Source organism: Vanessa atalanta, chromosome 25, assembly GCF_905147765.1.
Source record: "Vanessa atalanta chromosome 25, ilVanAtal1.2, whole genome shotgun sequence".
Classification (NCBI taxonomy): Eukaryota; Metazoa; Arthropoda; class Insecta; order Lepidoptera; family Nymphalidae; genus Vanessa; species Vanessa atalanta.
Window position 1 is genome coordinate 6,976,528 of NC_061895.1, and position 23,572 is coordinate 7,000,099.

General features: G+C 32.9%; 1 protein-coding gene across 9 annotated transcripts in view; it reads right to left on the reverse strand.

Moving 5' to 3' along the window:
* Positions 1-273: 273 nt before the first annotated feature.
* The window catches only part of LOC125073796 (calcium-dependent secretion activator), a 66,476-nt gene continuing 43,177 nt past the window's right edge, over positions 274-23,572 (reverse strand). For 4 of the 9 annotated variants that reach the window (XM_047684840.1, XM_047684841.1, XM_047684839.1 and 1 more), the window contains 25 exons: positions 23,117-23,197; positions 22,664-22,833; positions 20,845-21,001; positions 20,545-20,666; positions 20,168-20,312; positions 19,658-19,764; positions 19,052-19,227; positions 17,775-17,795; positions 17,067-17,243; positions 16,329-16,465; positions 16,046-16,236; positions 15,257-15,419; positions 14,466-14,613; positions 12,756-12,868; positions 11,231-11,269; positions 9,579-9,735; positions 9,353-9,494; positions 9,000-9,174; positions 8,414-8,548; positions 5,991-6,121; positions 5,229-5,337; positions 4,446-4,580; positions 4,046-4,179; positions 3,569-3,674; positions 274-2,847 (listed from right to left, as the gene is read on the reverse strand). In XM_047684840.1, coding sequence (XP_047540796.1) covers positions 2,776-2,847; positions 3,569-3,674; positions 4,046-4,179; positions 4,446-4,580; positions 5,229-5,337; positions 5,991-6,121; positions 8,414-8,548; positions 9,000-9,174; positions 9,353-9,494; positions 9,579-9,735; positions 11,231-11,269; positions 12,756-12,868; positions 14,466-14,613; positions 15,257-15,419; positions 16,046-16,236; positions 16,329-16,465; positions 17,067-17,243; positions 17,775-17,795; positions 19,052-19,227; positions 19,658-19,764; positions 20,168-20,312; positions 20,545-20,666; positions 20,845-21,001; positions 22,664-22,833; positions 23,117-23,197 — 3,243 coding nt within the window. In that variant the 3' untranslated portion in view covers positions 274-2,775. Of the gene's footprint in view, positions 2,848-3,568; positions 3,675-4,045; positions 4,180-4,445; positions 4,581-5,228; positions 5,338-5,990; positions 6,122-8,413; positions 8,549-8,999; positions 9,175-9,352; positions 9,495-9,578; positions 9,736-11,230; positions 11,270-12,755; positions 12,869-14,465; positions 14,614-15,256; positions 15,420-16,045; positions 16,237-16,328; positions 16,466-17,066; positions 17,244-17,774; positions 17,796-19,051; positions 19,228-19,657; positions 19,765-20,167; positions 20,313-20,544; positions 20,667-20,844; positions 21,002-22,179; positions 22,189-22,663; positions 22,834-23,116; positions 23,198-23,572 lie in introns of all 9 variants that reach the window. The other 5 variants (XM_047684844.1, XM_047684846.1, XM_047684845.1 and 2 more) reach the window with 5 other exon arrangements.

Genomic DNA, 23,572 nt, shown 5'->3' on the forward strand with positions numbered 1-23,572 from the left:
ATTCGTAAAACCGATCGCATCCGAATTAAGTGCGTCTTCAAAATCATCAAACTTTATTTATTTCTTATGTGTAAACGATCTTTACGCAAACGTAATAATTTGTGATGTTTTGTAACCAAATACATTTGCCAAATTTACGATTGACTTTTTTTTTTTCGATGCTGTATTTAAATTATGTCGTACTATAACTAATCTAACACCCGTTCTCCTTCTCTCCTTATTCACGGACAGTTCCAGAAACAATATAAAGGTGTTAATCAATAAAACAGCAAGGGAACAGTAAACAGTTTTTATTTTATTGTAAATATTAATTATTTTATCATCTGGCACTCGCGATGATTTCTATGGTTTATAAGCTAACTGAAGGGTGTCGACTATTAGATTATAGCGGTTAAAGTTAGGCACATGTTTTCCCTAACGTCCGGTATTGACACTAATTGCGACGCTAATAATTTACTCGAATTTACTTAAATATAGAAGATAAATGATTTTTTTTTCAAGACTAGTTGTTTTAATAGTTTTATTGATGGTAACTTTCGAGGTACATAGTATCGCAATACGTGCTTGTAACCCAGACATTAGTCTATATTAAAACAACAGATATTGGCTAACCAAGCCTAAGCCATCGCGAGATACATCACGTGAAGATATAAGCCTAAGCCCACACTTCAGTCCGCTCGTTAATGCACTTACAACTACACTTTCCATTGAGCGTTACCTAGTTTAGTTATAAAGGAAATGCCAGTTGATCACTTAACAAAAATATTTGGGTTTCCGTTTCAAAGACTAAAGTGCCACGAATGATTATTATGATGTGCGTGAAGTCATCTCGGAAATGTCTATAATTTTTCACGCTTTTTTTATCGGTTAAAAACTGCAAGAAAATTATAGAAGAATTTGATATCACGATCATGAGAATTTTAAGTCAGTTGAACTTTTATTGTTTTGTAAGTTTATCTTCTATGTAAGCAAGCAAATGATTCATAACACCTCTTTGCCATATAACCGGGGTGGTGCTTAGATAGGTGCTATTATTTTTTAAATTATGTTGCTAGAGTGAAAAAAGTAATGTTGTGATTTTTAATATTGCAAGCGACAGATATTGACTATATTCTCTATATACTTTATATAATATAGTAAAATTATATTTGTAAACAAACCAAAGTGAAATAAGATATTTTAAATATTTATATTCTGTGGTCTACGCAATGTTATGACGTATCTTTTAATGTTTTATTTTAATGTAGGTGATTATGTTTTTAATTTTTTTTATTGATACATCACTCATGCAGAAGGCCTACATCGCAAGCCTATTTTCACAATATATTTTTGGCGAATCAGCGTAACCATTATTTATTTAGTTCAATTTATCTAAAATGTGTTTAAATTTTCAACTAGTTGTTCAAAAATTCGTATGTTAGCGTAGAAGAATATTATTATTTTTTGTTAACAAATATAGTTATAGGAGTTTTTTTTATATAAAGTTATAGGTAAATATTTGACAACTAGGACAATGTAGTGTTAGGTCTAGTGTCGAATAGACTTTAAGTAGAATCTAGAGAACATTTTAACTATAGAGATTTTACTATACTACATCAAAACAGTTACTAAATATATCGCGTACATTTTTGTAGAATAAAAACTTCTTTTTGTAACTTATAGCACAACTTGACAGTGACAGTTATGATTATTTTTAGTCTGTGTACAATGATTTGTTTTATTTTACAAAATTGCACGAAATAAGTTTTCCTTAGACCGGCGCTACATTTCAGGGCTAATCATTCAAGCAAAGATTTTGCTGACTTCGAAAGATTTCTTTTATAGTTCATAATATCTCAGAAGTCTTAAGCATTCTCGAATATTCTTATAGATCGTAATCGTGAGTCAGTTACCTGTGTGGCGCCGCAATAAAGATAAGGTATTTTTTTTACCGTTATGATTTGATGTTATTATATTAGAAAAATATTGCTTTTAGTTTAGAAAAAGTTGCATTGAAAACTGCACTACATTAGTCTAAGTAACATTTGTCAAGTATTTAGAAGGGTAAGAATCGATTTCTTTCAATATTATAATGATTTAATTAATTTTGGTTATATTACTTTAAAAGAAAAGATAATAAAAATAATAACGATTGAACGTATCTTGAAATCGAAATGTATTTTAATAGGTTTATTTAATCGCGTTTGAACGAATATTTTTTTTTTAAATTGAATTCAATCCAAGAAAAGCAGTCTACGTCATTGAGATCGTGATCTTCGTAAAATACTTTCCGTCCTCATAAATGGCCAATGTTCATCAAAATGCACAAACATACTACTACGTATGTTTCAGTAAATAAAATTTATTTATGTTCATTCATTTACGTAATACTTGCACGAAGCGATATGTTTCCTTATTGTAGCAAGAGTTTACATTTTTTATCTATATAATATTTTTCTTTACATCAATCACGTTATCAAATACTAATCTTAAAATACACATCTAATACATGTTACTCGCTCCAAATGAATAATGTCACTAACTGTACATAAAGCTTTTTATAAAATAAAATCTAAACTTCTTTAACACTATTTTAAACTAAGCTATGCTTGCCGCTTATATTTATTAGACGCCATCTTGTCACGTGATCACGAAATGGCGGACACTAAGTTTACCGTTTGAAAAAAGAGATTTTTGCGTCATCACAGTAAGATTTTAAAAGAAAGCTGTTCATAATATTTTTAAATATACAAATGCAAAGTATAATACGGTAATAATAAACGATTGTACACAAAGCTAAAACCATGATGATGCTCCGCCCAATTTCGTTGACAACTCGCCGATACCGCGCCCGAACATGTTGCCAACCTGAAATAATAAATTATTATTATTATGTACTATAAATTTTAAGAGGCTAGCTACAAAAATAATCATTATGATATCAGAAAATCGCAGAAGTTTAAATTAATTTATATACAGATACAGTATATTTTTAATCTAAATCCAAAATAAGTAGGTTTTAAGCTGACAACTTAAATAACCTGATCTATATTGTACTACACTTTCGATTACGACTTTTTTGTATCTCAAATTAAATTACTTTAACCTGTAAATTACTTAAGATATGAAATATGAATAGCATTCTTAAAAATAATATACTATTAGTAAGTAGTTAAGTACACGACTGTATTTTTAGATATTGTTAAAGAGTAACTACTGAGTTTCTTGCCGATACTTTTCGGTAGAATCTACATTCCAAGCCGGTGGTAGCTTTACTTAGCTAATATAGTTTGTTAAATGACGACTCAAAAGTGCTTGTAAAAGCCTACCTGAATAAAGTATATTTTGATTTGGATTTTTTTGAAATTTGTAACTGTATACGTCTTTGAGGATTAATCTAATTATTTTAGATACTTATCAGAGCAAAAACGATTTCATTGCCTCAATAAAAGAGTAGTCTAAATAATTCAAATTATATAAAACATTGCTATTATTTATTTAAATAAATGTTGAATAGGTTGTACCTACACAGACGGGCCTACCTCAAAGCTTACTTTATGAATGGTCTGTCATATCAAGTCATTAATACCTTGCCAACTACAGCGCCGACGTTTCCTAATTTAGCGTCTTCTGTAAGAGATTCCAATTTAGACTTTCCTCGAGCGCCTTCCTCAGAACCACCATCATCGCCACCCCTGAAATATTTAAAAAAGAAATAAATAATACATAAGTGAAAATGAAACAAATTATGTTTAGAGCCGGAGCCGCGGGAAAAGCTGAAGCGTCCATTCGAATATTCGTATCTTATTCCAAATTATATTATTGTCCCGTTTGCAGTTGAACACATGGACCTTGGAATAGTAGTACAAAAACCTTCATTAAAAGTAAAACACTGCTCTTTAGTCCCTCCACATGTGACAGAAAGGCTAGTTCAATTTATGCCCAGATTGTTTTTTCTTTTTTTTTATGTGATAGGCGGCGAAAGACCAAATCAACGATCAATGACGTAGTGATATCATAAGATAATCCGTTTAAGTCAATTTATGCACGAAGATAAAATAAATACCCTTGGTCTTGCTGAGCCAGTACCAAGCTACACGTGGCCTCCTCCGTATGCATTCTCGCTGCCACGGCTTGATACGGCTTTGAATTAAGCTTGTCGTCGATAACGCCTTGAAGCTCGAAGTCACTATACATTTTCTGAAAAAGTATTTTTCGTGATATTTTTATTAATTATTTATTAATGATTATATCGACAACGCGCTTTGATTTAGACGAGTAAGTTCTATCATATAAACCGTACGTTCTATCATGTAAACCGATGAATCGTAAAGAAAATATTGCGAGCATTTTTAGTTAAATTAATTGACACCAGAATAGTTAATAATAATAATAGTCTAAATGGTATTAAAATCAGAATTACTATTCAGTATTGTGTCGCTTAGATAAAATTGTAAAAACGTTACCTTAAGGACGATGGAAAGGCAGGCGACCTGTTGTGGATGGAGTGCTGGACGCTCATTGAGCCACGTCGAAATGTGCCCAATCTGAACACCATACCAATGTTCGAAGAGCTGCAGGATCCACAGCTCATCTGTCACCTGAGTGTGGACACAATGTACCAGTTCAAACGCTGGTTTTGGATATGTGCTGATATTTTGCTGAATGTCTTTATAGTTGATACATTTAATAAATAATAATATTGTAAACAAATAATTCTTTGTATGAATTTTTTAAAAGCTTAAATGAATGCTTGTAAAACAAGCATTAATTATGGAAGTCACACTCAAATAGACAAATCACAAATTACTTTTTCAGTACCGACGCGCATTTAAACTTTAAAGGTCTTCTAAATCGTGACGTGGTTGTCATAAAATAGAGAAAAGTTAAATAGATAAAATTCCCTGATAATGTTTTTTAGATAGAGTCGAGATGGCCCAGTGGTTAGAACGCGTGCATCTTAACCGATGATTTCGGGTTCAAACCCAGGCAGGCACCACTGAAATTTCATGTACTTCATTTGTGTTTATAATTCATCTCGTGTTCGGCGGTGAAGGAAAACATCGTAAGGAAACCTGCATGTGTCTAATTTCAACGAAATTCTGCCACATGTGTATTCCGCCAACATTGGAGCAGCGTGGTGGAATATGCTCCAAACCTTCTCCTCAAAGGAGAAGAGGCCTTTATCCCAGCAGTGGGACATTTACGGGCTGCTAATGCTAAAAAATGCTAACGATAATGTTTTTTACCTTAGATCTGATTTGGTCCATAGAATTTCTCATGAAGTTCACATAGCCCTGTCCAATGTCTTTCCCAGAACCGGAAACGTTTGCAATCGTCAGTATTGAGCCTATTAAACTGTAAATACACAAGATAACAATCTAAATGCACCCGTCTAAATAGTTTGTACCATAAATTGTTATTGTTCTGATAGATTTGTAAATATAGAGAACGGATCTGCGACTTACCAATCGCAGGACATTAAAATTAAACCAGAATGTTCGATTCTCTACTATTTTTCGTGTAAAATAGACTAGCAAAATGACGTAAGCTTTTTTGTTATTACAATGAGTTTATGTTTTAAAAGGTAGTATAGTTAGGTGTATATGAAAACGATTTACTAAGTTAGGTGTTAGTGTAATTTGCGAAGCTTATCGTATGACGTGTGGTGATATGTCTATTGATGTTGATACGATAATGTTGAAGTAGTAAGTAAGAAATTTTTAATGTTTTTGTCGTAACGTCGTCAGAAGTTATTTTATATTGATTTGCCGATACTTTTGGTTTTGGTAAAATATTCTGAACTAGATAGAGGCGTTATCGTTTGTGTAATTTTAATTACTTTATACTCACTCACCTTTGCGTAATAAGTAATTACAAAATTTTGAATATCTACCATTATTGAAAGGATTACGCTTTTCTAGTTTCTCACTTAATACTTGCACTTCCATCCCGTTCTCGGTCGCAGCTGAAGCGATGGGGCTGACGGATGAGGCGGCTTGATGACTCACCTGCCCTCGTCGAAACGCGCGATCTTAGCAAGAGTAGCTTCCAGCACGGCGGACAGACGGCTCGTCATACCCGTAGACATCGCATGCAGACACGCCTCGATCTGGGCATCCATTTTAGCATGGTACTGGTACTGTGAGAGATTGCGGGTGTTAACATTTAAAGCAAGCAGTTCGTACCTTCCGGCAAACATACCACGGTACTGACGCATTTTTTTTTATTCCCATGTTTCCACAAACTTCAAAACGGCTTTGACGCTTGTAGAGAACACTCCAGCGACACGGGGCGCCATGCACAACTTGCAGATTTGTACTAATAAATTAAAATAAAATTGCGACTATCATCAGTTCATGCAAGACTTCCATATACCAGGCAAATAAATAAAAAAATACTAAAGACGACGTTCAAATTCTGCAAATCATGCATGAAAAACCCACAAGGTGCATTCATTCGAAAATTCTGTCAGAATTCACTTCGTATCTTACTCGCGAAATGGTGACAATCGACTTACGGAGATATGCCAATTTGATAAATATATACAATATATTATATAATTATGTCTGACATTTCACGTTCTTGTTCTGCGATGAGTTTCCTTATGGAATACCCCTACAGCGCTATATCATGTTGAAATGCCAAATCAGTCAAATCAGTTTTTAAGACAAATATATCATGTATATTCGCAAGCTGATAGGTCAATGTATGTTTCATATTTTATGTGATGTGATCGCAGTGATGTGTCAGTAAGTTATTAATCAACTAATACCCTGTGTGGCTTATTGGCAATTGAACGTGATATGCTTGCAAGAGCTCAACATGACAGCTTGTGGGTTCATCAGATCTGATTTTAACATTACTTTATACAGCACGTGCAAGAATGGCGCTCGTGTTTATTTCATCTTGGAGTGATTCTAGATTATTTAAATTAGATTCTGTTTTCGTTATTGCATCTCGGTTGCCTTTTTTCCCTGGTCAAAGCCTAAATCGGCGTCAAGAGACATTTAGCTAATCAATTTTAAAGTAGTCTTGTCAAAACGCAAAACTCGTCGAGAAATATTTGAAGGATCATTGGTAATTCTATAAAGGTCATTCAGATCGTTTGCTCCTAGCACGAAGTTGGGATTTTTTCTACATTTGCGCATGCTCATGCATGCTTGTTGTTGTGTAATTTATTTTTTGTAGCCAAATCAGGGCACACATTACATCTAAATTGGACAAATAAAAACTATGGTTTGTGACGCTGATGATTTATGATTCAGTATGTTTGATGTTGTTCAGACAAGTGGGTAAGCATGATGGTGATGAATTTAATATATCTATAAAATCACGTAGATACATATTATATAATATATGTCTACCAGTTTTGTCTCATACGTAAATGTCTTAAATTATCTGAAATGTTGATTTTTATTCAATACAAAATATAGGTAAATTGTTATTTTAAGGAACGCTATGATATTTTCGTACGATAATTCGAAAAGTTCATGCAGAATGCTTATATTCATGGTCAATATGTACTTTGTAAAAATTGTTTAATGTATGATTTGTCACTATTCTTGTAATACAGTCAGTCACACGCAAACACGACAAAAATAAAAAAAATAAATTTATTTAGTGCAAAAATTCACATTCCCATGACTTTAGTTCTTGCTCTAAAATCTTGATGATGATATAATGAAAGTTGGATCATTTTTATTTTTAAATCAATTTAGTTTTTAGGCACCGTATCAGTATCGGCATTATTTTGATCTAAGGATCAAAGCCAATCAAAGTAGTATTTAGGACTGTATATTTAGCAATGAACTGTTATCTCTTTGAATTATTTGTCAAATGAGTTAAAAAAACTGTATTCACGGATATAGAAAATAGTATGAAACTAAATTGGTACTCATTTAAAATTGTTCCAACTCTTTTGTTTTGTAATATTTTAATTTAACCAATTGAGTAAATCAATTTGCCATATCGTTAAAGTAATTTTGATATATATCCTCATCATAGTAAAAGTAATTATACAACAAATTATTTAAAACAAAATATGACATCTAATACAGAATAAGCAGTACATACAATCAATATGCGGCTGATATCTGATCTTTATGATTGAGATAAAGAAATTGATCTGCCTGTTTTGTTGAATGGTGAAATGTGAACATATGTCTAATAAAACCATTCACATACAATGCAGTCAGCAATATAAGACTTGAATGGCGAGACTGATAACGAAAATGTGATAGATTAAGCATCCTGTAAGAACTAGCTTGGTAAATTTTAACATGAATAATGAAGCGAGTTACTTATTTTCTGTAAAATTGAACGATGCTAAGACTGGATAAATAAAAACTATTCGATCTTTAAATATAGACTTCCATTCGTGAAACTGATTGCAATGATTAATGTTGATGAGTCTATAATGGATGATACTCACGATATCGACACCTTCAACCGCACAAAGCTTTAGCGCTTGATTCTTCGCGTCAAGAGCCACGTTCACCATGGCACAAATTTCAGCCGGCAGGATGTAGTCCGTTGACATAAATGTCACACTTTTCTTTAACCATGCCTGTTTACGAGAGATACGTGCTATTATTTTGTGTTTACAATTGAAATTAATCCATTCAAACGGATCTAATCAGAACGAATTTCATAAGTTTTATGAAATTAAGATGTTTTTTCATCGATTCATTAGTGTCTAATTAACTGTTTAAATACATGTCCATTGTGGCTTAAGATCATATTGTTCCATAAAGAAAATATATATTCACTTAAATAAAATTTAAGACTGCTTTGGTACTCCCCAATTTTTACTATTTGACGCGTTCAATTAAATAGGATTCCATAAGTTTTACCTATATCCTTTAATTTGCTTAGATGTATAAGGTGGCTGACTGAGCTTTTTTTAAGTCTATTAACATACCAAGAACAGTTTATCGTCTAAGCTAGAAAAAATCTCCTTTTAGTAAACAGATCAAAAATCTGAATAATAAATTGAGTTGAGTAACTTCAAATTGTACCTGAAAAGATGCTTCAGTCCTCTGAATACATGTTTCCATCATGTCGCTGGCCATTAACTTCAATCGTTGCTCCAGGTGGGAGCGGAACTCTGGCTCAGGCCAGTGCAGATCCCTGATGAAAGACTGCAAGGCATCCAGCTTCCAGAAGAGCTCCTCGCTTGTTGAGCAACCGTTTCTGAAAGTTTAATTTTTATGGTACTGCAACTATTTATAAAAGCAGCCTTAAAACCACTTCTAAACTATTGTGCGAAATCATAAAAAAAATACACAAGAACACGAACGCTTAGTCTTTGAAAGTCCGATGATATATTTATAAAGCAACTTGTATATGTTAGAGTTCCAGGTATTCTTACCCTTTGATCTCCCAACGTTCTTTTTCGAATCCCTTGTGAAGAGACTGAGCTATGGATGATTCCATGAGGTCGACGTAGCGCACAACAAGTGGCGCAAATGTATCACGCAGATGTTCATGGAAACGGCCGTTTCTCAAATTTTCTGCAATTTATTTTATCCAATTAATTTTTTGACCTTGACTTTTGACTTCATTATTTCACATTAAACATTGAAGCTTATTCTTACCATCTGTTCTCAAATAATCATTTAAGATCTGGAAAAGTGGGAAGGAGTCCCAAGTGTCTGGGGGTTGTTCTGCTAGCACGCGATCCATGTCTACAGCAAACAAGGCCCAGAAAATCTCCGCATGTTCAACGAGTAGCTCCGAAAACCACGCAAAAGCCTGTATAGAGTATTTATATTTTAATATAAAATCTTATATAATAGAACTCAACAAGATATCGATTTTAACTGGTCGTATTCGTGGAATCAAGTGGAATGGCTTGTTTAAATGTCATTAAGGAACGAGTAGAATAAAAATTATAGCAGTATCAACTTTCACTAAGAATAACTTTACTTTAACAGTAATTCTTATTACGGATTTTTTTTTAAATAGATAATATATAAAGAGCCTGAGAACAATAAGTGACAACCTGACGATAATGGTTTAAGTTCTTCGATAATTGATACAAAATTTTTGGGCATTAATGGATCATTTTCTGATGTAAATTGTGAAAAAATTACTAAAACATAGACAGTGATATGATTCCCATGATATCAAGATCATATCGCTTGATAGCACAAAGTTCTTGCAAAAATACTTCACATTGCATTTTAATATTTGAAAGAACTTCGTACTTTTTGGTTTCCTTCAACTAAATACATGCAATGACTCAAATCAACGTACTATCTAACATTTTATACATCATAAGCTGTAGCGAAGCTGTGCTGGAAGATAAAATTTGTCAAATACAGGTGCATTAGAAGATTAAAGTATTTCTATATACTACCTATTAAAATATATAAAGCGAGTGAGAAGCTGCGAATTACAATTGATATCTACATAAGCCAATAATATTTGTAACGAAGTGTTGCAATGTTAATACCATGTTGTTGTGATAATATACATGATTCTGAGTGAAATATACTATGTTTTGATGTTTTGGGGTGAGGTTCAGTCAAAACTTTCCACTTCAAACTCATTTAGCGTCAGTCTTGTTGTATAAGATTATATAGTTTTGAGGGTAGACACATTTCCTGTATTATTGACATATCTATCAGTGATTGTTTGGTCAGTATCAACTGTTCCACTGACCGATATAAAACTGTCAAATAATCCAAGTTTGAAAAATCATAAAAAGAAAGAATATAGATTCCAAATTTAAATAAAAAAAAAATGGCATTAGTGAAATAGTTGACGTGTTACTCATTCGTATAATAAAAATGTGTACGTGATATTTACTAGAGATGTTGCCTAAAAATGGTCTATAAGTTATAGTTAGTCAAGTAATGGTTTCAAAGTTTTGTGGCACAATTGTTTATCGTATAAGTGAAATAAGCAATTCAATGATGTGCGATTGAACATAACTATTACATCGATATCGATACAAAATTGCATCAGATACATCAAGTTAAAATTGCAGATCGCCTATCTAAAGCACTAGGCTCACCATCAGCCTTAATGTTAGCATGTTCACGCTTTGCATAGAGTTACATGCAGGGCCTATATCATTCTATATTCTAAGCTCACTAAGCCAGTGTCTTGAAACTATTAAAGTAACGCCACATGTCTACATCATTTAGAACTGTGATCAAATCAGAGTGAGAATGATTAAGACCGAGTGAACGAATTGACAAGTGATTCGATCAGCCGAGCAATCAATCAAATGAGTAGTTACATTTTGTTGACCGCTAGAGTCCGGTTTTGTGTTATAAACCTGCGGAGAAATAAAAAATAAGGTAGAAATGGAATATAATATTTATATAATAATCTGCGTTATAAACTACAAGTGAATTTTTAATTTATTTAAAAAAAAAAACAAATTTAAGGTAATTGTTCACGAACTTGGCCTTACCCACTGCCGTGTCTTTTAGTTTGGTAATCCCATCGAAATTCTCTTGTAGTTAAAGCGACATAAAATATATAAATTAATATTATAATTATATCTATAGTTGGGGGTCGATAGACGTAGCCATATTTTTATATAATTAAAAATTATATATTTAATTCATAAGGCAAGTCTACCGAATAAATACACTACGTAGAACAATTTAAACCAATTGATCCTATCAATCAATAATAATTTAATTAAAATATCGTAGTGCACGATAGAGCTGAAAATACAGGTATTTTTAATAGTAATGACCGATTCTTTAAAGGTTCAGAAACATATATAATTAAATATTTATACAGAATAAGTCATCTATTTCCAATGTACATTATAGTACTAATACCTACTAGTGGATTTTTTATTCGAAATACGAAGGCAGAATTGCAAATGGACCTCTCGGTGTTAAATGGCCATTACAACACAAAGACATTGGCGCTGTAAGAAATAATAACCATCCTTTACACCACCAATGCTTCACCAACCTTGGGGACTAAGATGTTACGTCCCTTGTGCCAACATCATCACATTCCACAAACGTACAAGTACAACAATATATACAGCCGATGTAAATTAGCTATAATTGTAGTCTTAACAGACCGTGAGTACGCTCAATTGTTTTTAGTTGTATGCATATTTTCAGCTCTAAAGAAAAATACATATAATGCCTCATCATTCCCCACACTAATAGCGACAGGAGAACAGGGTGCTAAGTACAGCAAACACTGAAAGCGGATAACACTTTTTAAAATAATCTACATTTCCAGATCATTTTAAATACCGATAAAATCGATTAAAATTCATCAAAAGTAAGTTCAATGACCTTTCAGTCGTCGAGGAAAAAGTATTTTAAAGTTTAAAAAGTCTTATCCTTTGAAACAACATTAAACACACAACACATTTCTATATTTACGAAGTGTAATTGAACGACTCAAAATTAACTTCAATCGTGTTACCAATGTAAATCGAATCGAATTAATATTCGTTTAATTGCACTTCTTAGTTGTTTGATCAACGATTTAATTTATTAAATCTTAATAAATCCTTTCATTTCTCTTTTTCTTTAAATTTTATGTTTTTTTGTTAAATTTTATTTCGAAATATAAATTAATTTAACTTAATATCTTTCTAAGCATCATTTCTCGCTTATAAATAGATCTCCATAATTTATTTGTAATTATAATATTCTAATAAAATATTATCTTCCTCAACTTTTATTTCATAGTTTGCAATTTGCACTAATATCGTCAAAGTCAGCTTATCTCTTAATCAAACAACTTTTAATGGATTCATTCCCAATTAAAAATAATATTACCTCCGCGTAATGCTCTTCATTCTGCTGGAGCAAATCAACGCAGATTTCAGCAAGATGAATGAGATCTTCCAGTTTCTTCGCTGGTGTCACCATTGTTTCGCCACGAAGATCCTCTGTAAAAAGAAAATCTTGTATATGCTCTGAAGAAACATTTCCTTTAACCCCTTTTCGTACTTGTAGTTATCATATTATTTTCCGGGAGCTTCTAATTAAAGTTGTTAATAAAATGCGAGATTTGTAAGAATATGTACTAAAATATTTAACAAAATTTGAAGAAACAGAAGTACAACGTTGAACACTCTCAATCCAATGAATCCAATCTCAATCCATGAAACAAATTTAACATCATTGATTCTATTGGACTTTGATTCTCTAGCAAAAAGTCTCCGAATTTCTTACGTCGGTTCCTTAATAGGTTAGGTAGATTGTTTTCGCTTCCAGGTCAGTGATTTTTCATCACGACAAAAGATTATTAAAATCATTGTTGTCTTCACGGGACACTCGAAAAAAATTATAATTTAAGAAAACCGACAAAAATGAAAGTGAAATGATGAATTTAGATTTTCGTTAGCAAAGAAGAACATAGCATGCATGTGATAGATAGTTGTATAAAATTATCAATATAATTAATTATTGTGACTTAATATTATTAAAATTATATTATTTTTCAGTGTAGTATTTATTTAAGAATAATTAGAACCTTTGAGCTAATGAATGCATTAGCAGCCCGTAAATGTCCCACTGCTGGGATAAAGGCCTCCTCTCCCTTTGAGGAGAAGGTTTGGAGCATATTCCACCACGCTGCTCCAATGCGGGTTGGCGGAATACACATGTGGCTGAATTTCGTTGAAATTAGACACCACTGGGCCATCTCGGCTGAGCCGAGATGGCCCAGTGGTTTGAACGCGTGCATCTTAACCGATGATTTCGGGTTCAAACCCAGGCAGGCACCACTGAATTTTCATGTGCTTAATTTGTGTTTATAATTCATCTCGTGCTCGGCGGTGAAGGAAAACATCGTGAGGAAACCTGCATGTGTCTAATTTCAACGAAATTCTGCCACATGTGTATTCCGCCAACCCGCATTGGAGCAGCGTGGTGGAATATGCTCCAAACCTTCTCCTCAAAGGAGAGGAGGCCATTATCCCAGCAGTGGGACATTTACGGGCTGCTAATGCTAATAATTTATTTAAGATAAAAAGTTTTTAATAACATAATTAAAAAACGTAATATGACAACTTTGACACTTAATTTTTGTATAAATACCCCTTGTAAGTATTTTACCGGTCTCTTTTGGTGGCGATCTGAAGTGTCAACATCTACGAGATACGTAAGTTAAGTAATGTATCTTCATTTTTGCTAGTGTTAGTAAATTATTATTTTAAAATATTTGTGTATAAAAATGATACTAATATTTCCCTATAATGTTATTTTGTGTGTTAAAAATTGCAATAAACAGAATATTTCATAAATATGAAATATGTAACATTTGTCATGTGTTTCATTTGTTTTTTTGATTTTGATAATTTTTAAAGTCTGTGTTTTTATAGAAAAATAGCTCGATTTTACTTAAAGTGAACAGTTTGAGTAATAAAACTTATTAATATTATGTAAATAAAGTTTCCTTTTATAGCTCTAATTTAATAAAATTTCACACATGCATGGTTTTTTATAAATATCCTATCGCTTAATTTTTAGTACCATACTTACCCTCGATGTTTGCTTTCTGGCTTAAGGTGGTGTAGTTGAGGAGAGCTGCATTCTCCAAGCTCGTCTGAATCATGGTACGGACATCTTCAGGAGCCACAGGAGTCACTACGTCCTTCATCATAACCCGCTCTAGGAGCGAGAGGGTCGCCTGAAATTATTGGATTGATTTTTGAACAATCAGTTTAATAATATAGTGATTAGGAAAAATCTATGAAAACTTGGCTCTTTGCCGCATTTAAAGAGCATCCCATGCCATTATCCTAACATATGACAAAGTAGAATAAGGTGAAAAAGGAACAGCCTGTAAAGGTCTCTCTCTTCGGGAGAAGTTTTGCTTCTATCCTACTCCTTTTCGGGTTATTGGTGAAATGTTATCAAATAAATACAGATTTATTTACGATGTTTCCCTTAACCTCTGAACATGAGGTGTAATATACAAATTGAAGCACACGAAAACTCAGCGAAGCTTGCCCGGGCTTAAAACCGCAATCATACATCATGCGCATATTATTATTATTTGGACTCTCGATGTTATTGTGTTATGTGAGGAGATGAATTCCCATGTTAAAGTTACTTTTCACTACAGTCAGCACTGTGCATAGACATTCGCGCTGTAAAATTAGCCATGCCTTACATCGCTAATGCGCCATCAACCTTGGGAACTGAGATGTTATGTCCCTTATACCTCTAGTGATGGCTCACTTAACCTTCAAATTGGAACACATCGACACTAAATATTGGTGGTATACGATGAGTAGAGTTAATAATTAATCTAAAACACTAAAAGTCACCTTTAATGCGCCTTCAGGTCGTCCGAACGGGAATGCGTATCTGAAGTTTGTAATCTGATGCTGCAACAGAGTCTTGAGACGTTCTTTAATCTCAGCAAACTTCTCCTTCTCTAGTACTGTAATGCTGCCAACTCCATCTGGCCTGCCAGGCAACGTGGCAGTACTGTGAAAGGGTTGGTAACTTACTCTAGTAGGGTGGAAGCAGGAAATGGGGATCGGAGCCCGCAATATTTAATATTTTTTACTTATTTTTGAATATATGAAAATGTCCAGATATATCAATTTACTCTTAATATCAACTAATTCATAATCCTTGCACTATTTTAGTAAAAAAAAAACAGTAGAAAAAGATTTGTACAAGTTGAAGTTTTTTAAATATTGCGAACTCCACAACTCCGAAAACAGATTGTTAGTATGCATAGAAAGTTAGGTATAAAGGCGAACATCGACTATAGACGGGAGTATAGACAATAGAAGATATATAAAGTTCCATAATATTAATTATATATACAAGACAAACAATCGACTAGTTTATGGCTACAGGATTTTACTATTTAAGTGAGGGTACTCTCGCGCAAATCATTGCTATTGGAGATAATAGAAAGAGCTACAGATGGTATCGTTCTCAGAGACGTGCAGGTACTAATATCACAAGAATCGTGGTATAAAATTTGGGTAAAAGATAAATTAGGTAATTCTTCAATGTACCATAAAAGAGGATATTGCCAAATTAACTTTTAAATTTATTCGTATTAAGATTTCATAAAGTATACGGTATCGAAAACGTACCTATTTCCGTGCACATGGCTAGCACAGAAGGCGAAAGAGTAATGCATGAGTGTAGGGTCCACAGTTTGCTGTCCACTATCAGCCACATCCAGCAAATCGGATAAGTAGCAGAGATGACGGTAGCATCCTCTTACTCCATATCTTGCGCAGTATTCGTCTAATACAAAAACTTGACCAGGCGAAAACCAACCCTGAAAGTATAATAAATAATAATAGTTGGTAGTTTATCTATCTTGGTCGCAAGAGTTGGAACAATAGCTAGACAAAATAATCAATAGTTTACCAAGGAACAGTAAGGGTCCTGTAGACGATACTTCAGCGTCAGTGACTGCAGTGTAGTGAAAAGTTGGTGATGATCGAACTGACACGGATCAGCTTGGATGTAATCCTCCATTCCATGTTTTCGCGCTTTATCTGCATCTAATCAAAAATTAAATTCCATTTTTAAATAGGTACATAACGAATATATGTAAGTAAATCTTTAAAACATTTTACTTCTACAGTAGAATCATCGTGAGTCATTTTATGATAATTATTAGAGAAAAGGTACCCATTTTCTTTTAATTGTAATAAATAATAAAAACACTATGTGCAATATCTATGTATATATTGTTAATTTATTATTAATTACCGCCTTCATGGTTTTCTTTTTGACCTAAAGGTTGGCTGGCAGAGAATGCCTTCAGGCATTAAGTCCGCCTTTTGTCCCATTTACTTTGTAGTGGTCAATAAAGAATTTAAATAAATAAATAATGTCTATCTTGATCTCGCTATGTAATAATTGACGCGATGCAATCACAAAATATCGGTGTAAAAGAACTCATTATATATATATTCACATTACCGGTACTGGGCAGGGATAAATATGTTCCAAATTACCCTGTGACTTAACTACGACATAGAAAGATGCAGACCCTAAAATGCTAGATTGTAAAAATCAAAATTAAAATTTACTCAGTAGTTACTCTTTTTCAACATTTAAAATACAATCTGACTAATCATTTTATGAACTATTACTCACCTCCCATAATCTTAATATGAGTATCAGAAGTAGTGGGCGGCGTTGGCTTGTGACTCTGACCCGTGGCACGGTACAAAGCCATCACCCACAAATGGCATTCGTTTTCATCACCCACACCCATCAGCACCGACTCCCCATCTCTCACGGCGTTCATGAAATATTTCGCTCCCTCCAGTTCTGAGAATAATTTCCTTTATATTTCCAAAAAATAATTCAAATTTATTTAAAATGTCATCGATGAGTTTTAATATATTTTATCTAAAGTCCTCTTATTCAAAGGCCGCGACTATGAAAATTTCGGTACCCATTATTATCGGTAATAAACTTGCGCACGTGATATCACAGTTCATGTGTTTAGTAATAAGCACTCTATTTACGTCCAAATGTTTAAAAGTTGGACGAAAAATATTATTAAAACAGGTATTGTGAACGTATAATTTAAATTTAAATGCGAATAAAGTAAAACTTAGCGAAGAAGTTGAGTTTTATTAAATTCATTTCTATTGTAGTATTAATCGGAAATTTAAATTTTCTTTGAAACTGCTTCAAACTACATTCATTACTAGAAATAAGTCTTATCTAAATAACTTTTTACTATGAGCAAAATTCTCTTCGCATATATTTTTGAAATAGATTCATTTCATCACTTAGATTGAATCTAAAATTTTATAAGGGTCGAATGATTTTTTACAACTTTTAATAACATACCTTGTCCGACCATCAACTGGGCTGTAAAAAAAAAGAAACTTAATATTTATTACAAAATGGCGTTGTTAAATATAATAATAAAATACAAAAGCAATAACAATCAAACCTAGAGTTTCCGTGATCACTACACATTTGTTAATCGCTGAATGTGGAAGCTTTTAGCTTCTACAACTATTTCGGTCGTGTTGACCTTTTGAACGTTAACATTTCTGTAATTTATGGACTCCAGAAATTTAAGACAAGAGTAAACGTAAGAGTACGGACAGCAATAAAATACAAAATAGATGATAATATCATGTTTGTTTGATTTTAAGTTTTATGTGTTTGTTATAGACTTTTTTTTATGGCATTGGTGGACGGACGAGCATATGGGCCACCTGATGGTAAGTGGTCACCACCGCCCATAGACAAAGGCGCTGTAAGAAATATTAACCATTCCTTACATCACCTATGCGCCACCAACCCCGGGAAATAAGATGTAATGTCCCTTGTGCCTGTAATTACATTGGCTCACTCACCTTTCTAACCGGAACACAACAATACAGAGTACTGTTATTAGACGGTAGAATATCTGATGAGTGGGTGGTACCTACCCAGACGGGCTTGCACAAAGCCAGCACAGATTACGCCTTCATGAGTGAAGTGATTTCATAACATAACGATGAGTATATAACCACGTGTCTTAAGTCAAGTCCTAACTTAATGACATTACATTTTGCCAGATTTGTCGTCGTTTACGACTACTGCTCCAAACTTTATGGTTATAGCGTGTAGTAAATCGTGTAACCTTTTCAATAAACAAGTTACGCATTTTCCAAATCGGACTTGTAGTTTTCGAGATAAGCCCGTTAACTATACAAGCAAGCATAGTTTTTTTTATTTAGATTGATCAAGATTTTATTATAGAACGATATGAAAGGCTTAAATTTAAAAATAATTCTCCTATTTCACCTACTTGTTTATATAATGTTTTGTTTTTGATGTTAAAGTACGATATGGTTGAAATTACTTTGATCCTTGATTCCAAGGCAATTCCGGAGTGATGGCGATCAGTACTAGTCTATTTAAAAAAAAAATTTTACCTTTACGTAGTCAAAGATTTTTATAACATTTAACACCTTTGACTGCTGATTGTTAATGTGGTCGGTTGAGATGTTATATGTTCAATATTAAGTCTAAACCGATCAGACTTCTAATATCTCTTGTCTCAAAATTGCTTCGTATAGGCACAAAATATAGGTTTTGTTTTAATTTATTAGAGATTAATATGAACTTACCGCTCGCCAATTCAATATAATCCACAGTGAAACCATCGAGTTGCATCATCTCAGCAGGCTCAGACTTTTTGTCCTTATAGGAGCAGAGAGCAAAAGTATATTGGCTCACTTGTACTAGAACCATGTACCGTCGTTTCCATTTGCGCCACACATTCTTGCCGATCACGTGGAGGTAGCTTTATATGAAGAAATACTTATAAATATATACTTGAAGCAATACTATAACAATATATAAACTAGCGTTAAAAAAACTTTATATAATAAATTACGTTTCTTTGATTGTTTCGAATGCGTTACGAAACCTTTTCATCCGATTGAGCTAAAATGTTGTATAGTTTTAATTATTTGATAATTGGTTGGGTTGGAACTCATAGGTCAAATCAAATTGCGTTCGATTCCACAAATTCCCGTTACACACTTCCGTCCCTTTTTATGCGCGAAGCATGAGGAGAGTTGTTACACTTTGTAAAATCTCAGTAAAAAGTTCCTTTGCGATATATATAATAATTATTTATGACCTTAACCTTCCTCTAGGATATATTATATTATATATAAATATGTTTGTATTATAATATTGGGTGAACAATTAAATATATATTCCCTTACCCGCAGTGTTTCATGTTCAGCGGCTTGTCCATCCGACAAGCAATTTTGATTCTGAGATCTTGATCCGGTAAGTTCTTTGGTACTGTCATACGGTGCCATTCTGGGGCCTGTTTGAAAGCTTATTTTGTAAATACATTAGTCAGAAATTTTCAATTAATTATGTACTAAAATTGTTATAAAAAATAATATCCTGGTCAACAAATTTCGCTTACGGCACCCAATTTCAAATATTAGCACCTATCTTTTCGAGGCACATCAGTGTTAAATTTCTAACTTATTAAATCTGGAATGAAATTAAACACAAAAAAAATCTAGATGGAAAAATTAATATACTCTTTTACCAGCCCGTTTTGGACCTAAAAACTCAGTATCTACAGCTTTAAAGGCTTATAGGCCTTAAATAAATTAGATGTGAATGTGGCGATGATGTAATCTTGAATCATTTTCATTAGTAGCTGCATAACCTACTTTACTTGATATATTATCTAATAAGCTATAATATAAGTATACCTTGCTGGATAAGGGTGTAGGTCGAAGGACCACTTTGCCCAGTTCTTTATCTTCAAGGGCAAGAACTCCAGGATTTTCTGTATACAGCTTCACTTTAACTGCTGGTAATGGCTGAGTAGTGCTAAAATCCCCTTGTGTGTCCCACCTAATTATTTCAATAATTTTGTGAGAGTTTCAGAAGAATTCCATTTTATACTATTACTTTAATTATATTTTTTTTTCTCAAAGATATTATATATCCACAATCATATGCGTAAAGCAAATAATAGAAAGTTTTTAATAGCTGATCGCCCTGGCTTACAAGCATTGGGCTTAGCTTTGAATCATTTTTTAATTTAAACTCACTTAAATTTCATTCAGTTGTTTCAAATACGTACATAGGTTTAGATGCTTCAGCCTGATCGGTTTGAAGCTTGTCGCCCCCTTCAACTTCCATGGTGCAGTAGACTATTCTGTTAGGAGCTAAGGATTTTAATCCCTTGACTTCCATAACAACCACCTAAAATTTTGCAGAGTACGTGGAAATACTAGTTAACACATTTTTTTATGATATTATGGACACTCCCTAGTAAAGATCGCATAATTGATTAGAATATCAATATTTCTATTACTTAATACTTTGTCATTTCTAACATCGAAGATAATATCAACGTTATCATTTTAGTCATCACCATTACCTCTATCTGGAATGTAAGAACCACATCCATTTTTGTCAGCTGTGTGTCAACATCGCCCCCATCTGATTCACCAGTCAACTTGTTCGCTAGAGACCCTTGCGATCTGAAACATAGCTGCTTACTCAACCTTGGACTCGGATCTGGTCCAGCATTTGATCTATATTCATGACCCACCACCAATCCATCAATTTAATTAGAAAATTTGGACAATTATAGAAAATCTCATAGAACATTTTAATATTGACAAAAATATAAATTTGTCAGTGAAGTTGAATTGTATATTGATTACATAATCAAAAAATATTTTGCAATAACAATAATAATAAGAAAATCATTAAAGTTGAATAGAAATATAACATAGATTAAGTTGTAGTACAAAAAAATTGCGTGTCCAAAGCGAGTTTATAGATACATTTAAATAAATAAACATTCACAGGCCCAAGGGACGAGAGGTGGCAAACAAGGGAACCATCACCGAGACCAAGAATGATTAAGCATAACAAATGGGAAATGTTAAATAGTTTTTTTGCACACACATAATATATATAAATCTAAAGAGGCGTTATATGGGATATGTAAGGGTGAGGGAGAAGAAAAATATATTAAAATATGTTTAAGTGGAAGCGAAGCGCTTAAAGCATTAAGCGTTTTAAATTCCATTACTCCTACCTAAAATGTTATTTGTTCATTTACAAGATTAAGAAAAAAATATGAAAAATTAAAAGCTGTGACTTCATCTTCTCCTCATTCGAAAGCCTGATTTTAAGATAAATGTATATTTGCGAATTTTTCGAAACGCATCTACAATTCTCACTATTGTTACACTATGTATAAGCTATTTATTATTTAAATTATCGACTAGCGCTCATCACTACGGACTCAAAATATTTATTTTTGTAAGCCATTTAACCGTACTGACGTGTTAGAAGCTTTTTGTTATTATCGTTCATAAAAACCTTTTGTCGGACCACATGCTGTGTTACCAAGTGTTATTGAAATTGTTATTTAATTAATCTAAACTGATGAAGAAACAAGAGTGTAGTAGCCTTATTGTTTAACCAATTATTTTCGAATGCTTCTACTGTCTGTATTATTTGTATAATCGTCACGGTTCTCGTCATCTAATCTTATTTTGTTTGTGTAATTTTGTTTGAATTTATAATGTATATTTGTATCTTCATTAGTTGAGTCAAAACTATGTCTACTGTCTATATGAGCTATGTCTACAGTGGTTTAATCAATGACAATTGAAATATTGTCAAAATTGTTGGTGTCAGGCAGGTGTTGGGTTCCTACACAAGACACGTGCGGATAATTATATGATGGAATCATTACTTGTACTTCCTTTATACCGTCCGGTTATGTGCCAGGGACAGAAAAAATCAAAATAGGAATGAACAAGAAGAAAAGTAGGTAGAGAACATAGTCTTTACGTAAACAGATCATCAATTTAGTCGGTTAAATTGATTTGAATATTTATTCATCGATATTTCATGAGATATTTGGTTGTACATTGATGATTTGATCACGTTACAAAGGCAATACTTTGGACTGAAACTGTTTAAACTTAGTTTTAATATAAAGTATTTGTTACATAAATAAAATGTCTAGTAAGTTTTGGAGAACAATTTCCTAATATTTTCATGTAATTTATGTGTATAATGAGATAAATATCAGCGATGTTGTTGAAAATTTACTGTTTCTCCTTTTTCAGTTACGTATTTTAAGTTTTTTAACCAACTCTTTTATATTTGTTTTCTTAAATTATCTTAAAATAACTGTATTATAATAAGTTCTAGAGTTTATTTCCAACACTGACCTGTGATTATACCGCTTGATCTTATGGAGACCATATTTGGAGTCTGCGCCGCCCTTCGAGACGGGCAGCGACTCCAGGTTCGCCATCAACAGATTGATGGATGACTTCAGTTCCTCGATGTAGAGTGATTCCATCTCCTTCAGCACGAACTTGGGCATCAACTTGCGGTTCTATGGAAATCGTTAACCTTAGCACAAAAACAAAACAATTTTGTAGAAACATTGAAATTTATTTATACTTTACTGCACCAATACTCAAAACCAAACTTATATAAATATATATACATATATATGTTTGCAAAAACAGCGATCACTTCCAGATAAATTTTGTTCTGTTACTTAATATTTGTAGCCTCTGTTTTTATTATTATTGATTGAATAGAATTAAATTAAAAAAAATAAATACAAATCAGTTGACTTTCGTTTTTTTTTCAATCTCTGTTGCATCATTTACCTTCTCCATTTCATTAACTTTTTGCATTCTTCCATCCAGTTCTCTTCTTATCGCAGCAGCTTGTTCATCGGCCGAATCCAACTGAATTAGATGAGAGTATTCATTAAAATTAATAATTTATTTTAAATTTCATAAGGCATTCCATTGTATTGCGACGTTTCGGAGCTTAATCCATCAAACATGTAGATTTACTTGATAGTTTTAATTTCAGTATGATATAATATTGCATATGACTATCTATACTGGATTATTATACTTGGTATCCATAATTAAAATAAGACACTATAGTGATATGATTTACGAGGAGGAATTGCATTGCATTGCATTTTTTTTTGCATTGGCAGCCTGTAAATTTCCCACTGATGGGCTAAAGGCCTCCTCTCCCTTTGAGGAGAAGGTTTGAAGCATATTCCACCACATGCTCCAATGCGGGTTGGCGGAATACGCATGTGGCAG